Source organism: Neoarius graeffei, chromosome 16 (genome assembly GCF_027579695.1).
Source record: "Neoarius graeffei isolate fNeoGra1 chromosome 16, fNeoGra1.pri, whole genome shotgun sequence".
Taxonomy (NCBI): domain Eukaryota; kingdom Metazoa; phylum Chordata; class Actinopteri; order Siluriformes; family Ariidae; genus Neoarius; species Neoarius graeffei.
In genome coordinates this window covers 30,208,331-30,222,242 of record NC_083584.1, presented here as the reverse complement: position 1 = coordinate 30,222,242, position 13,912 = coordinate 30,208,331, and the positions used below count along the sequence as shown (strand labels likewise).

Here is a 13,912-nt window from a genome sequence, read left to right as displayed (position 1 = left end):
CCATTAGCAAATTTTCATCCATATAATAACCCTCTGTATTCTTGTCTAATTGAGGGGGAACTTGCGAATAAAGATGTAAACTACATTGGGGTTCCTGTCTTTCTTTGCGACTAACCCCCCCCCCCCCCCCCCCCCCCCCCCCCCCCCGAGCTCTGGGTGGTATGATGGCAGGGGTCCCGAGAAGTAAGTTGACCGTTTCCGACTGGGTGAACCCCAACAGTTACTATTTTTGTGTCATTAAATTAAAATAATTTATTAATGATGTACTGGGGGTGGCACGGTGGTGTAGTGGTTAGCGCTGTCGCCTCACAGCAAGAAGATCCTGGGTTCGAGCCCCGGGGCCGGCGAGGGCCTTTCTGTGTGGAGTTTGCATGTTCTCCCCATGTCCGCGTGGGTTTCCTCCGGGTGCTCCGGTTTCCCCCACAGTCCAAAGACATGCAGGTTAGGTTAACTGGTGACTCTAAACTGACCGTAGGTGTGAGTGTGAATGGTTGTCTGTGTCTATGTGTTAGCCCTGTGATGACCTGGCGACTTGTCCAGGGTGTACCCCGCCTTTCGCCCGTAGTCAGCTGGAATAGGCTCCAGCTTGCCTGCGACCCTGTAGAAGGATAAAGCGGCTAGAGATAATGAGATGAGATGATGTACTGGTGTACCATTATTTTGCAGGAGCCCTGCTGAGGTTTTTTGGGACACAATCAACCACATCTGCCCAGACAGATCCGGGTACCTCCGCCTCCTGCTCCTTTGATGAAAGTGCTCCAAGTGAGTTATAATATGTTACTACCAAATCATGAATTAATCACACTTTTATTTCAAAATAATGTTGTTGTTGAAACACAGTTGAATATTTATTTTGAATGACATGACACATTTTACACATTTGGCCTGTTTTTATTTTATTTTTTAATGCAATATTTATTTATTTATTTATTAGCCTCAGGTTCATCCTCTGTAGATCCACCAGCACCTGAGAGTGAGGGACAGATTCAAATGCCTGAAATTGAGGAGCATTCATCAGCACATGAAAGCCAGGAGCAGTCAGCATTCGAAACTGAGCAGTCACCAAAATCTGGAATTGAGGGTCAGTCACAAGCAACAGCATTGCCTAATCCACTCACTGCAACATCAGCTGTACCAGGTTGGTTTAACAGGACAGCCTTTGTATTTATTTGTTTGTTATTTAATAACAGTTACAAGTACTAAGTACTGTTTGTAAGAACTGTGTATGTTAGGTTTTGTTTTGCACATTAGTGCAAAATTAACTGGTTAACTTGTGTCTTGTCTACTGATTTGTTGTTTTACTTACAAATATGCCACACATCACTCTGAATATTTTATATTGCAATAGCCACAAGTTGCAGTATAATGTAAACCAACTAAAAACGCAGATTATGGTGGGTGGCTAGACTAACAAGACTAACTGTGTAGCCTAAGAAATAATAAGGCAGCTAGCAGTGTAGTTTTGGTGGTGTGGGGGCCCCCAAATCAAATTCTGCTTAGGGCCCCTTAAAGGCTTGGGCCGGCCCTGCACACACACACACACACACACACACACATACACAATTTAGAGTTGCCAGTTAACCTACTGTATATTAGTCTCGGGTGCAGTCTTTGGGGGAAACCAGAGCACCCAGAGGAAACCCACGCAGACACCATGCAAACTCCACACAGAAAGGCCGCTGTCGACTATGGGGCTCAAACCCAGAACCTGGGGCGGCATGGTGGCATAAGTGGTTAGCACGGTTGCCTCCCAGCGGCTGGCGGGGGCCTTTCTGTGTGGAGTTTGCATGTTCTCCCCGTGTCTGTGTGGGTTTCCTCTGGGTGCTCCGGTTTCCCCCACAGTCCAAAGACATGCGATTAGGTTAATATGGGACGGCCTTGGGCTGAGGTGCCCTTGAGCGAGGCACCTAACTCTCAACTGCTCCCCGGGCGCTGTTAGCATGGCATGCTCTGGGTATGTATGTGTGTGTGCTCATTGCTCACGTGTGTGCACGTGTGGGTTAAATGCAGAGAGGAATTTCACAAGTGTGTGATGAATAAAGTTGTGCTTTCTTTTCTTTCTTTCTTGTTGCTGTGAGGCGACAGTGCTAGCCACTACACCACCATGCCTTTCCCCCTTTTGCAGCATCTTCATTTCCGTCAATTCCTCCAGCAATTCTGGCTGCACACCTAAAATAGATTTTTCTGATCAGTTTGGTGATCCTCTTGGCATTAACTGCCTTGACCTTACTGCCCCAGTGCACCACTGTGTCGAAGGCCACACTGGAACACCAATGAGTTTTACAGCATTCGCGGCATCGCATTTCTTTTGTGCATGTGAGAGTTTCCTACCCAGTACAGATTACTGTCCATGTAATGCATTTTTAATACCATGTAATCATGACTTTTCTGTGATATATTAAACTCACTTTGGTGCACTGTGCACTTGCAACACCAATCACTTGTACAGGAAGGGACAGAGCAGGCTGTCCTTCCTGAGGAGGCTGCGGTCCTTTAACATCTGCAGGAAACTCCTGTGGATGTTCTGTCAGTCGGTGGTCGCCAGTGTCCTGTTTTACACTGTGGTGTGCTGGGGGGGCAGCACATCCAAGAAGGACACAGCCAGGCTGGACAAACTGATCAGGCAGGCCGGCTCTGTGGTCGGCATGAAGCTGGACTTTCTGGTGACGGTGGCAGAGAAGAGGACTATGATTAGATTAGATTAGATTAGATTAGATTAGATTAGATTAGATTAGATTAGATTAGATAAAACTTTATTGATCCCTTTGGGCGGGTTCCCTCAGGGAAATTAAGATTCCAGCAGCATCATTACAGATAAACAGAGAAAAGAAATAGAGAAAACTTCTAGATAAATTAAAATAAATTAAGGATTTACATATGCAAATATAACAAGAATAAGATATGGGGAAGAGAGGAAGGGGGAGGGGAAAAGGGGGGGAAGAAGGGGTGGTGGCAGCAAAAGAGATATTGCACTTTATATTGCACATTATATTGCATATTGTCCGGTATTGCTTATTGTTAGGCTAGGCTACTGCTCCTTCCCATCCTCTGTCCTCCTGTTACCCCTCCTCCCCCCCAGAGAGGAGTTGTACAGTCTGATGGCGTGAGGGACAAAGGAGTTTTTGAGTCTGTTCGTCCTGCACTTGGGAAGGAGCATTCGGTCACTGAACAGGCTCCTCTGGTTGCTGATGACAGTGTGCAGAGGGTGACTGGCATCGTCCATGATGTTCAATAGTTTGTCCATAGATCTCTTCTCTGCCACCGTCACCAGAGAGTCCAGCTTCATGCCGACCACAGAGCCGGCCCGCCTGATCAGTTTGTCCAGCCTGGATGTGTCCTTATTGGATGTGCTGCCCCCCCAGCACACCACGGTGTAAAACAGGACACTGGCGACCACCGACTGACAAAATACTGAACATCATGGACGATGCCAGTCACCCTCTGCAGCAACCAGAGGAGTCTGTTCAGTGACAGAACGCTCCTTCCCAAGTGCAGGATGAACAGACTTAAAAACTCCTTTGTCCCTCACGCCATCAGACAATGTGCAATATAATGTGCAATACCTCTCCTGCTGGCCCCTTTTTTTTCTTCCCCCCTTCCCCATATCGCATCTCATCTCATTATCTGTAGCCGCTTTATCCTTCTACAGGGTCGCAGGCAAGCTGGAGCCTATCCCAGCTGACTATGGGCGAAAGGCGGGGTACACCCTGGACAAGTCGCCAAGTCATCACAGGGCTGACACACAGACAACCATTCACACTCACATTCACACCTACGGTCAATTTAGAGTCACCAGTTAACCTAACCTGCATGTCTTTGGACTGTGGGGGAAAACCGGAGCACCCGGAGGAAACCCACACGGACACGGGGAGAACATGCAAACTCCGCACAGAAGGGCCCTCGCCAGCCACGGGGCTCGAACCCAGGACCTTCTTGCTGTGAGGCGACAGCGCTAACCACTACACCACCGTGCCGCCCCCCCCCATATCTTATTCTTTTTATATTGTATATGTAAATACTTAATTTAATTTATCTAGAATTTTTTTCTCTATTTTCTATTTATCCTGTAATGATGCTGCTGGAATCTTAATTTCCCTGAGGGAACCCTCCCAAAGGGATCAATAAAGTTTCATCTATCTATCTATCTATAATCCAAGTAATATGCTGCAATACCTCGAGCTACCGCTGGGGGGCGGAAGTTTGCAGTTTCTCAGGCGCGATGCGGCTGCAGCAGACATGTAAACAAAGAGTGTAACTTTGTGTGTGTGTGAGAGATAAATCTCTGAAAATGGGGAAGCGGGACAATCGAGTGGTAAGTTAAATGCGAATTTATTTATTTATGTGTAAACATGTGCATGTGTAAATGCAGCTAGTAAATTCTACACTAAGCCCAGTTCAGAGCTAAGGTTTGCGTGAGGCCTAGCTAGCTTAGCTTAGCTTAGGAGGTGATGGGGATGTTTTATTCATTTGGTCCATATGCACTATGGTTGTGTTATGGTATACCTATTAAATTATAGCATTTTTTTAAAGTCTTGGAGAATTTTAAAGCATTTTTGAAGATTGTTGTGTAGATGTAATGCGTTGAATTACTCAAGTTCTGCTTAGCCACGTTGGCTACTAAGTGCTAAGCTAAGCTAAGCTAACTGGCTAATGTTGAGTAGAATCAGGCTTTAGGGTTTGCTGGAGTAATGGGTTAGGTTCAGTTAATTATCTGTATAATAAATGTGTTTCATACAGTACGTGCTGGAAAAAAAAAAAACATTTAGGTATTCATTCCGTGAACTCGTTTATTTCTAAGTCGCGGTATAATCTTGTGCATTTCACAGTGCTGTGAAACTGACAGCAGTTAAAGGGGAACTGAAGGCGATTTTTTTTTAATCATCAAAATTCTGTTTCTCATTTTATAAAATGTAGGAACGCATTTCTGACAGCTATTTTATCACTGCTATAGCAAACTGTGAGTGTTTGAAATACGCTGTGTAATACAGCAGTCCATATGTCAAAGCAACGGCCGTAAACGAGATTCGCCGAGATCTGTACGAGACTTCGTAGGACGGAAGTAAAACGTACAGCGGAAATCAAAGTGAGCAGCGTTGTCAAAAGACGCGCGCGCGCCCTCGTTCGAATGCTGACGTAATCAAGCCGGAAGTTTTCCCTGTATAGACCCCTTTCACATGACGTCACCGCACCACGAGATTTTGTTAGGCGCCATATTGGAAGACCAAGTACATGCACTCACAATACAAAACAAAGTACGAGCGAGAGTAAAGTGACACGATGGCTGATAATTCGGGTTATGTGAGTACATTACCAGCTGCAGAAAGGGCACGGTATGTGGAGAAACTGGCTGTGATTGATGGGTTTGACCCATATGATAAGACTCGCGGCAAGGGAGAATGGAAACATAAGGAGGACCGGACACCAATTCTGCCATCTGTTTGCTACCCAGACATTGTAAACTATTTGTTGTTTACACCCAGTGCCTACAGTCAGTGTTCGAACTATGCCGATATTTTCGGGGGGCCCCTTTTTTTCCCTTGGGGCACTTGCGCTTGTCTCGGAGCGCGGATCTCCAAACACATGAGAAGCCTTGCGCTTGTCTCGGAGCGCGGATCTCCAAACACATGAGAAGCCTTGCGCATGTCTCGGAGCGCGGATCTCCAAACACATGAGAAGCCTTGCGCTTGTCTCGGAGCGCGGATCTCCAAACACATGAGAAGCCTTGCGCTTGTCTCGGAGCGCGGATCTCCAAACACATGAGAAGCCTTGCGCTTGTCTCGGAGCGCGGATCTCCAAACACATGAGAAGCCTTGCGCTTGTCTCGGAGCGCGGATCTCCAAACACATGAGAAGCCTTGCGCTTGTCTCGGAGCGCGGATCTCCAAACACATGAGAAGCCTTGCGCTTGTCTCGGAGCGCGGATCTCCAAACACATGAGAAGCCTTGCGCTTGTCTCGGAGCGCGGATCTCCAAACACATGAGAAGCCTTGCGCTTGTCTCGAAGCGCGGATCTCCAAACACATGAGAAGCCTTGCGCTTGTCTCGGAGCGCGGATCTCCAAACACATGAGAAGCCTTGCGCTTGTCTCGGAGCGCGGATCTCCAAACACATGAGAAGCCTTGCGCTTGTCTCGGAGCGCGGATCTCCAAACACATGAGAAGCCTATCTTGCGCACATATCGCGCGGACTCCACACCTCCACACACGCATCGCGTCTGAAGTCATAACTCATCAGGGGAAATCGTGTCCACATTGGCATGTTCAAAAAACAACCTCGCGTCAACAATGATACCACATGCAAGAAAAAAAAAAAACAGTCAGGCTACTCAACAACCAACCTGGCAGCAGTGAGCAAGCCCCAAACCATCCTAAATTATTATTATTAAATTGTAGAAGTCTGGGAGGCTTGCTCCTCATACAGTTATCAACTTGGGGCCAATTTAGCATGTTTTAAATCTGAATTTCTTGCGTTTGCTTACCTCAAAGTGTTGTGCATGATCTGCGGAACTTATCCATTATATCCACAGTTTTTTGCCAAGTCTCACACAGGTTTCTTTCAAGTCTACTGTTGGGCCAATAAATCATAAATAAAACAGCTCAGATTTGTTTGTTTAAGTCGTTTGCCACTCCACTTTATTCTCGTGGGTTCCCATACCGCTGCTGTTATTTCCCCCTAATCACGAGTTTGTTGGTGCAATATGGCGCAGGGTCTGTTTACTTCCGGTTTCGGGTGACGTCAGTGAAAGGGGTCTATAGAGGGAAGGGAAAGTGCTGTTCATTCACTCAACTCCCCTCATATTTTTCCTGCCGGTCTCAGAAATCAAACCGGCAACCTTTTGGGCCCAAGGCTGCTTCTCTGACCTTCATGGCTGTTCCCTATGGTGTTGGATACAGGGCCTAGCCACTGGGCATGAGGCAGGAATGCACCCAAATGGGACCCTAGCACACACGTTCACACCCAGGAGCCATTTAGCATCGAGGAAACATACACAGGCAGAAACCCGAGCTCAGGATCAAACCTGGGACCCTGACACTCAGTACATTTACATGCACATCCAAATCGAGCTGCTGTCGGTAATCGAGCAAAGGGTCCCAGCAGGGGTGCCAGAGAAATCCAATCCTACATGCACACAAGGAAATCGAGCTATTGTGTGAGGTACATTGTGCACCCGAGCCACAGGTGGCGCTACACGCCCCATCGTGTTGGTACACTTCCGGTTGTCGTCATGAAGAAGAGCTATTCAAGAGTGTAAACAAAGTTATCAGTTCCGTGTTCTCCATTGCGCGTTTTTCTCCCGTCCATGAATTTTAATATATTCAACTCCTTAAGCTGAATGAGCATGAACTCTGTCTCCTCATTGCTCCAGAAGTGCACGTTTCTGCTCGCCATTTTCTCTTCTTCGTTTGTTCCTCCTGACCTCTTCTCCTGCTCGCTACTACTGTTGTCATGCCGACCGAGGCTGTCGTGTTTCCCGCTTGTGGTCTCGTCACTTCAGGAAGGGGCAGTGCTGAAGTAAGTAGCTCGACTACGTAGCTCGATAGGGTTTACATGCACTAAGTAGCTCGGCAAAAATCGCATAATCTAGGTCGTGTAGCTCGATTACGAGAAATCAAGTTCGGTTCAATTTCAGCCTAGCTAAGGTGTTTCCATGGCATTTACAACTTCGATTTCAGTCGAGCAACGGCAGAAATTTGATTTTCTCTATGTGCATGTAAACACACTGACTGTGAAGCAGCAGCGCTACCCGGTGCATAACCGTGCCATGCTTGTTGTGTGTTGGTTCCATGAACATGCAGGAATAACTATATACCAGGGTTCTCCTACTTCTTACCCTGTTCACACTCACAATGAAAACCATCTATTTACTTTTATTATGCTGTAATGAAAGCAAAACGTTAATCTATCCCAGGGCCACCGAGTAACATTAACAATAATCTTTTGGCACAGCTCCAGTGAGAATCGGAACCATTGGATTAATGTGTCGTGACATTACTGGCAGTGATGTAAATGACGATGTCGTGATAGTGCAACAGATTACAAACACTTATATACTCCAAATGCTTATACTGCCTCACTGCAAAATGACCGACAGCACGTTCAGAACAACAAGGAAAGAAAACATCGGCAGATCTGGCTGGAAATTGTAATTAATTATACGTCATATCCGATCCTGCACGTTTTACACGTTTCGCAGAGGTTCATGCGCCATAGCATCCTGTTAAATACAGTCAGGTGGGAATACACAAAGCTGCTGTTGTTTACCGTTATGGAAGACTGAATCGGAATGAAAAAATGATCGATCCTGTGTTGTTTTTACCTCGTACTTTATCAGGCTTTGTATGTGAAAATGATCCATGGGATTAGGGTCTGTAGAATAAAGTTTTTGATGATAAGCTGCCCGGTTTTGCTTTTTGCTGGTTTTGCAGACACAAATCTCACTTGGTAAAAGAGCTGTTTAGTTGCGAGTTGAGATCAGCGATCTTACAATGCACAATATGTCTGGCTCACAGGTGGCCAGTTGCAACAAAGACAGCCAGTGACAAACTTCTGGCAGCGTCCGAATTGTAATTTCTGTTTCAAATCTGTGTGACTGCTGCTAACACTACGTTCACACTGCAAGGCTTAATGCTCAATTCCGATTTTTTTGTGAAATCCGATTTTTTTGTGAGGTCGTTCACATTAACAAATATATGCGACTTGTACGTGATCCTCAGTATGAACGAAAAGCGACCTAAAAGTGTTCCGCATGCGCATTGCAGGATACGACGACGTCACACGCAGTGAGCATGGCCAGTGTTTATGGAAGTAACCTAAAGTTTCCTGTGTATGACAGTAGCCAGCGTGGAGTACCTGGCGATGATGCAGTTGTTGTTGCGACGGAGCCAGAACATGCACAATAGCCTGATGTTAAGGAGGAGGTTGAGAAGGAAGAGGGCAAGGGTTTTGGCTCAGGCGTTCTGCGGGGTAGTGACTGCAACCTCCGTTCAAAGGAACATCAAAGCCATGTCGTTGTAACTTTTTTTGAGAGACCCGCCGCCTACTTCAGCGCAGAATAGTGACGTTTGTGGCTTGTTGATGACGTGTAAGTTGGATGAATGCGACCTGGCGGTTCAGACTGAAGTCGCATATGAAAAGATCGGATAGGAATCGGAATTAGGACCACATATCCAAACGGCCTGGGTCGGATTTGAAAAAATCGGATCTGTGTCGTTCATATTGTCAAAAAAAGATCGGATACAGGTCACATATGGGCGAAAAAATCGGATTTGAGTCACTTCAGCCTGCAGTGTGAACGTAGTGTATGACACGTATCTAAAAGCCATCAGGAAGAAGATGGCATATGATGATGTACAAACGAAACATGCCAGTAGACAGGGAAAAAAAAATCTTTATTACCTCAAGCTTCTGCTTATACAGCATCATTTTCTGCACGAGCCCAGATTGATGATGTAAGCATAACATGATCGTTTTCTTTAAACATAGATCTATCATTAAGCTATCATCATGTAATCTGACATGGAGAACACGCTGTACTGCAGTGTTTCCCCTACCATTATAATTTAACACACACATTTTAAGGTGGGGCGGCACGGTGGTGTAGTGGTTAGCGCTGTCGCCTCACAGCAAGAAGGTCCAGGTTCGAGCCCCGTGGCCGGTGAGGGCCTTTCTGTGCGGAGTTTGCATGTTCTCCCCGTGTCCGCGTGGGTTTCCTCCGGGTGCTCCGGTTTCCCCCACAGTCCAAAGACATGCAGGTTAGGTTAACTGGTGACTCTAAATTGAGCGTAGGTGTGAATGTGAGTGTGAATGGTTGTCTGTGTCTATGTGTCAGCCCTGTGATGACCTGGCGACTTGTCCAGGGTGTACCCCGCCTTTCGCCCGTAGTCAGCTGGGATAGGCTCCAGCTTGCCTGTAGAACAGGATAAAGCGGCTACAGATAATGAGATGAGATGTTCTAAAATAAATGTGAAGACTTAAATTTGACTCCTTTAACTGCTTGTTCAGGTCCAAATGTTCTGTAATAGGAGCCGCAGGGAGGGGCCCTGCAGGGGACCATCTTCATACAGCACGCACCAAACCCCCCCCCCCCCCCCCCCCCAAAAAAAAAAAAACCAAAACAAAAAAACAGTAAACTTTAGGGAACCACTGTCGTACCAGATTTGATTGGGATCATCTCTTTTAGTGTCGTCATCGTCTTCTTCTTCTGGCTGCTCCCGATTAGGGGTCGCCACAGCGGATCTTTCGTCTCCATTGCTCCCTGTCTTCCGCATCCTTCTCTACCACACCTGCCACTTTCATGTCCTCTCTCACCACATCCATGTATCTCCTCTTTGGCCTTCCTCGTTTTCGTTTGCCTGGCAGCTCCATCCTCAACATTCTCCTTCCAACATGCTCTGCATCTCTTCTCAGGATGCGCTCATACCATCTCAGTCTCATCTCTCTTAGCTTAATTCCCAAGCTCTCCACATGTGCTGTCCCTCTGATGTGCTCGTTCCTTATCCTGTCCAACCTCGTGTAGGTGCATTTGGTAATTATTACGTGATCTCATTAAATCAGTCTCATTAAATCTGAAGGTTAATAATTAAATTGAATCAGTCTCATTTGAATCATACCATTGAATCATTTAAATTGAATCAGTCTCATATTATCATTAAATCACTCATGGAATCAGTCTCATTAATTAATACCATTAATTTTGGTGCTTAATAATAAATTACCAAACAGCTAAATTATGGTATATTCCAAATTATGATCACTTATCATATTACATAAATTATATGCACCTTTTTGAATTCTTTGGGAGATTGTGTGACTTCATAAACATTGGAACACAAATAAAACACACAGTTTCAATAATAAATGAATTTATTATAACAGGTAAAAATGGATAATAGCAGATTGAAATATATACAAACAGTGAGGTGTGGGTGTGTGAAAGGCCCTATGGCCTGAGCAGAAGGCTAGCGTGGGATGCTAGCTCGGTATGTCTGTGTGTGTGTCAGGCCTGGTGGGGCCTGGTGACCACGTGTTTGTGTGTGCTTAGATTACCCTCGTGTGGCTAAGCTAAGACAAAGGAATGCTAGCTAAGGAGGGTGTGTCACCACATGGGGTTTGAGAACAAAGGATTTAGCTCTGGTTGCTAGCTAAAGGTGTGTTTGTGTGTGTGGAGTTGACCACGTGGCTAGGCCTATGGCCTAGCAAAAGAAAGAAGCTAGCGTGGGATGCTAACTGAGGTGTGTTTGAGCACGTGGTAAGGCCTAACAGTCCTTTGGGGACAATACAGTTATCTCTGGATTAGGGATCGACCGATATGTTTTTTTCAGGGCCGATACCGATTATTATGGAATTGGGATGCCGATAACCAATATGTGCAACCGATAAATGTAAACATTATAATTCACATGAAATTAAACATAGCACACACTGACAAAGACCTTCATATCCATGAAATGCATGTTTAATTGTAAAATTGAACATGAAATTTTGTGCAGGGAGATGCCAGCAGCATTTGTACAATAAAGTCAAACATTAGTTAGAATAAAATGAGAAATAAAATAATAAAATATTCACCAATAAAAAAATAAAATCACTCCCTACTATATTACAGCTCACCATTTTCAGTGGAAAATAAATGAAAGAGCAATTCCAGCGTTATGGACGTGACACTTGAACTCAAAATGGCAACAAATGACCCAGTGCATGTTTTATTGTCTCCCAGTATTTAAACAGGTGTTGCATATTTTAAGGCTGTACCATACTGGAGAAGTGATAGAACAAGAACAATTCCCATAGTACATCTAGGGCATGCCAGAAAATGCCAATAAAAGATGCGTTATGGATGTGCCAGAAAAAGTATCACTTTTCTTGGGTGACTGTACATTTTTATCAAACTCTGTGAAATCGTAAACCTAATGTCGAAATGGAGATATCCGTTTGATAGAGGGGTCCAAGGTGAATATTAAAAAATCTTTGTTTAAAATATTTTGTATTTCATGCAGAGTTTCGGAAGGAAAAGTCAGCGTTATGGATGTGACGAAATTCCGTTATGGATGTGACGCGTCTGAAATGGACATGGCATATGTTTAGAAAATCAGCAATTTAACCACCACAACCCTTTGAAAAACTCTCTAAATATCAGCTAAAACTATCAAAGTTCTTAAATAATATTTAGGATGGCTATTGTTTTGCTGTTTTGTGGATTTTAGCATACATTTCTGTGGCTTGTGGCAATAATATAGAATTGTACATGATCAAAGTTGATTTTAGCTTGGGTTTTACATTATAAGAAAGAAAGACTGATAGTGACATATTAGGTTGGTTACAAATTGGTTCAACTTATTCACATCTGTTCAAATACAGGCCTAGGTGAGATCTCTGGGAGTGGTTTTGATGTATTACATGTTGCTTTATTTTTGCATGGTGAGGTTGACATTTACATGGAATTGCCCGAAAATACACTCTGGATTCCAGGGGTGATAGCGTTCGGGCGCCGCGCCGGATTTCCGGCGTACCGTGGCTGGGGAAAAAAAAAATCTAGTTCGCCCATTGTCCTGTGTCATTCTGAGATGCGCAGATAGACAGTAAAGGGAATTCGCATGATATGGAACTAGTGGGAAAAAAGTGCCGTCACGGCACGAATTAGACCCTGTCTATCTGCGCATCTCAGAATGACACAGGACAATGGGCGAACTAGATTTTTTTTTTTCCCCAGCCACGGTACGCCGGAAATCCGGCGCAGCGCCCGAATGCTATCACCCCTGGGATTCTTTTACACTAAGAACTAAGTAAGACTTGCCAACTTCAAGTAGTTTTTAAATAACAAACCAAGTGTAGGGAGCTGCCTGCAGCATTTTTTAAAAAGTAAAATCAAACATACAGTAAAGTAGGCCATCACTCCCTATTAGGAGCGGCTGCTCCTTTAAGAGTATATCGCTTTCCGAATCAGAAGCGCTAGCGAGGAGAATCACTTGCGCAAGAATTATAAATACTAGTCACACCTGGCTTGTTTAAATGTTCAAACAGCGCTTTATAAAGTTGCCTTGACCGCCTCTCTGTATGGCTGTCATTCTACTGTTCGAGTAGAACTACTGACACATTCACAACGTTTCCAGACGGGGATTTAAAAATGACTGCAGCCTACGTTATGCTGTTTCAGCGAGACTAGTTGGTTGTAGGCTAATTCAAGTGCTTCCTTCTGTAAGCTAAGTTTGCCTGGCTACACAGATGCAAATGGACAATTTTAACGAGTAGTAGATGAAGAATGTAAACATATAATGATGTTGTGCTTTTGCAATTTGTGTGTTTGTGACTTATTGCGGCAAAAGCAGCGTGTCCTTACCCTGATACGGGCGCCTTGAAACAGTTCAGAGTGTTTAGCTGCGCGTGTCGATTGGCTATATCTCTTGTGCCAAACAAATCAGATGTTGTGGTGGGCGGAACCGTGTTCTTGAACTCAGAGGCGAGTGCAGGAAAGGACGTGCAGTGACAGTCACGTTAGGAACGAAATGGCTGCAAAAAGGCATGTTATCGGCATATCGGTGGAAATTATGGCCGATACCGATAACCCTAAAAATGCAGAATATCGGCCCGATATATCGGACAGGCCGATTATCGGTCGACCCCTACTCTGGATGCTAATAAGATAGAATTAGCCGTAGCAGCTAATCCACTAGCTTTATAACATTACCAAATTCACTGAAATCTTGATACAATCAAAATGTGTAATAAGGAAATCAAAATGTTAGTAAGGGATAGAGAGAAGCATGCACAGCCTATCTATTAAACAATTGAGAGATTAAAACAAAATAAATCAATTCAACACGCTGCGTGTCTATAGTGTAACAATTAAACGTGAGTTTAAATTGACACTACTTCAATAAAAGCTAATTCCTAAGACTAGGTTTTGCCCAAATGCC

At 44.8% G+C, this 13,912-nt stretch overlaps 1 protein-coding gene across 2 annotated transcripts in view; it reads left to right on the top strand.

Moving 5' to 3' along the window:
* Positions 1-4,199: 4,199 nt before the first annotated feature.
* The window catches only part of fam133b (family with sequence similarity 133 member B), a 31,063-nt gene continuing 21,350 nt past the window's right edge, over positions 4,200-13,912 (top strand). For both annotated transcript variants that reach the window (XM_060942059.1, XM_060942058.1), the window contains exon 1: positions 4,200-4,312. In XM_060942059.1, coding sequence (XP_060798042.1) covers positions 4,289-4,312 — 24 coding nt within the window. In that variant the 5' untranslated portion in view covers positions 4,200-4,288. The remainder of the gene's footprint in view (positions 4,313-13,912) is intronic.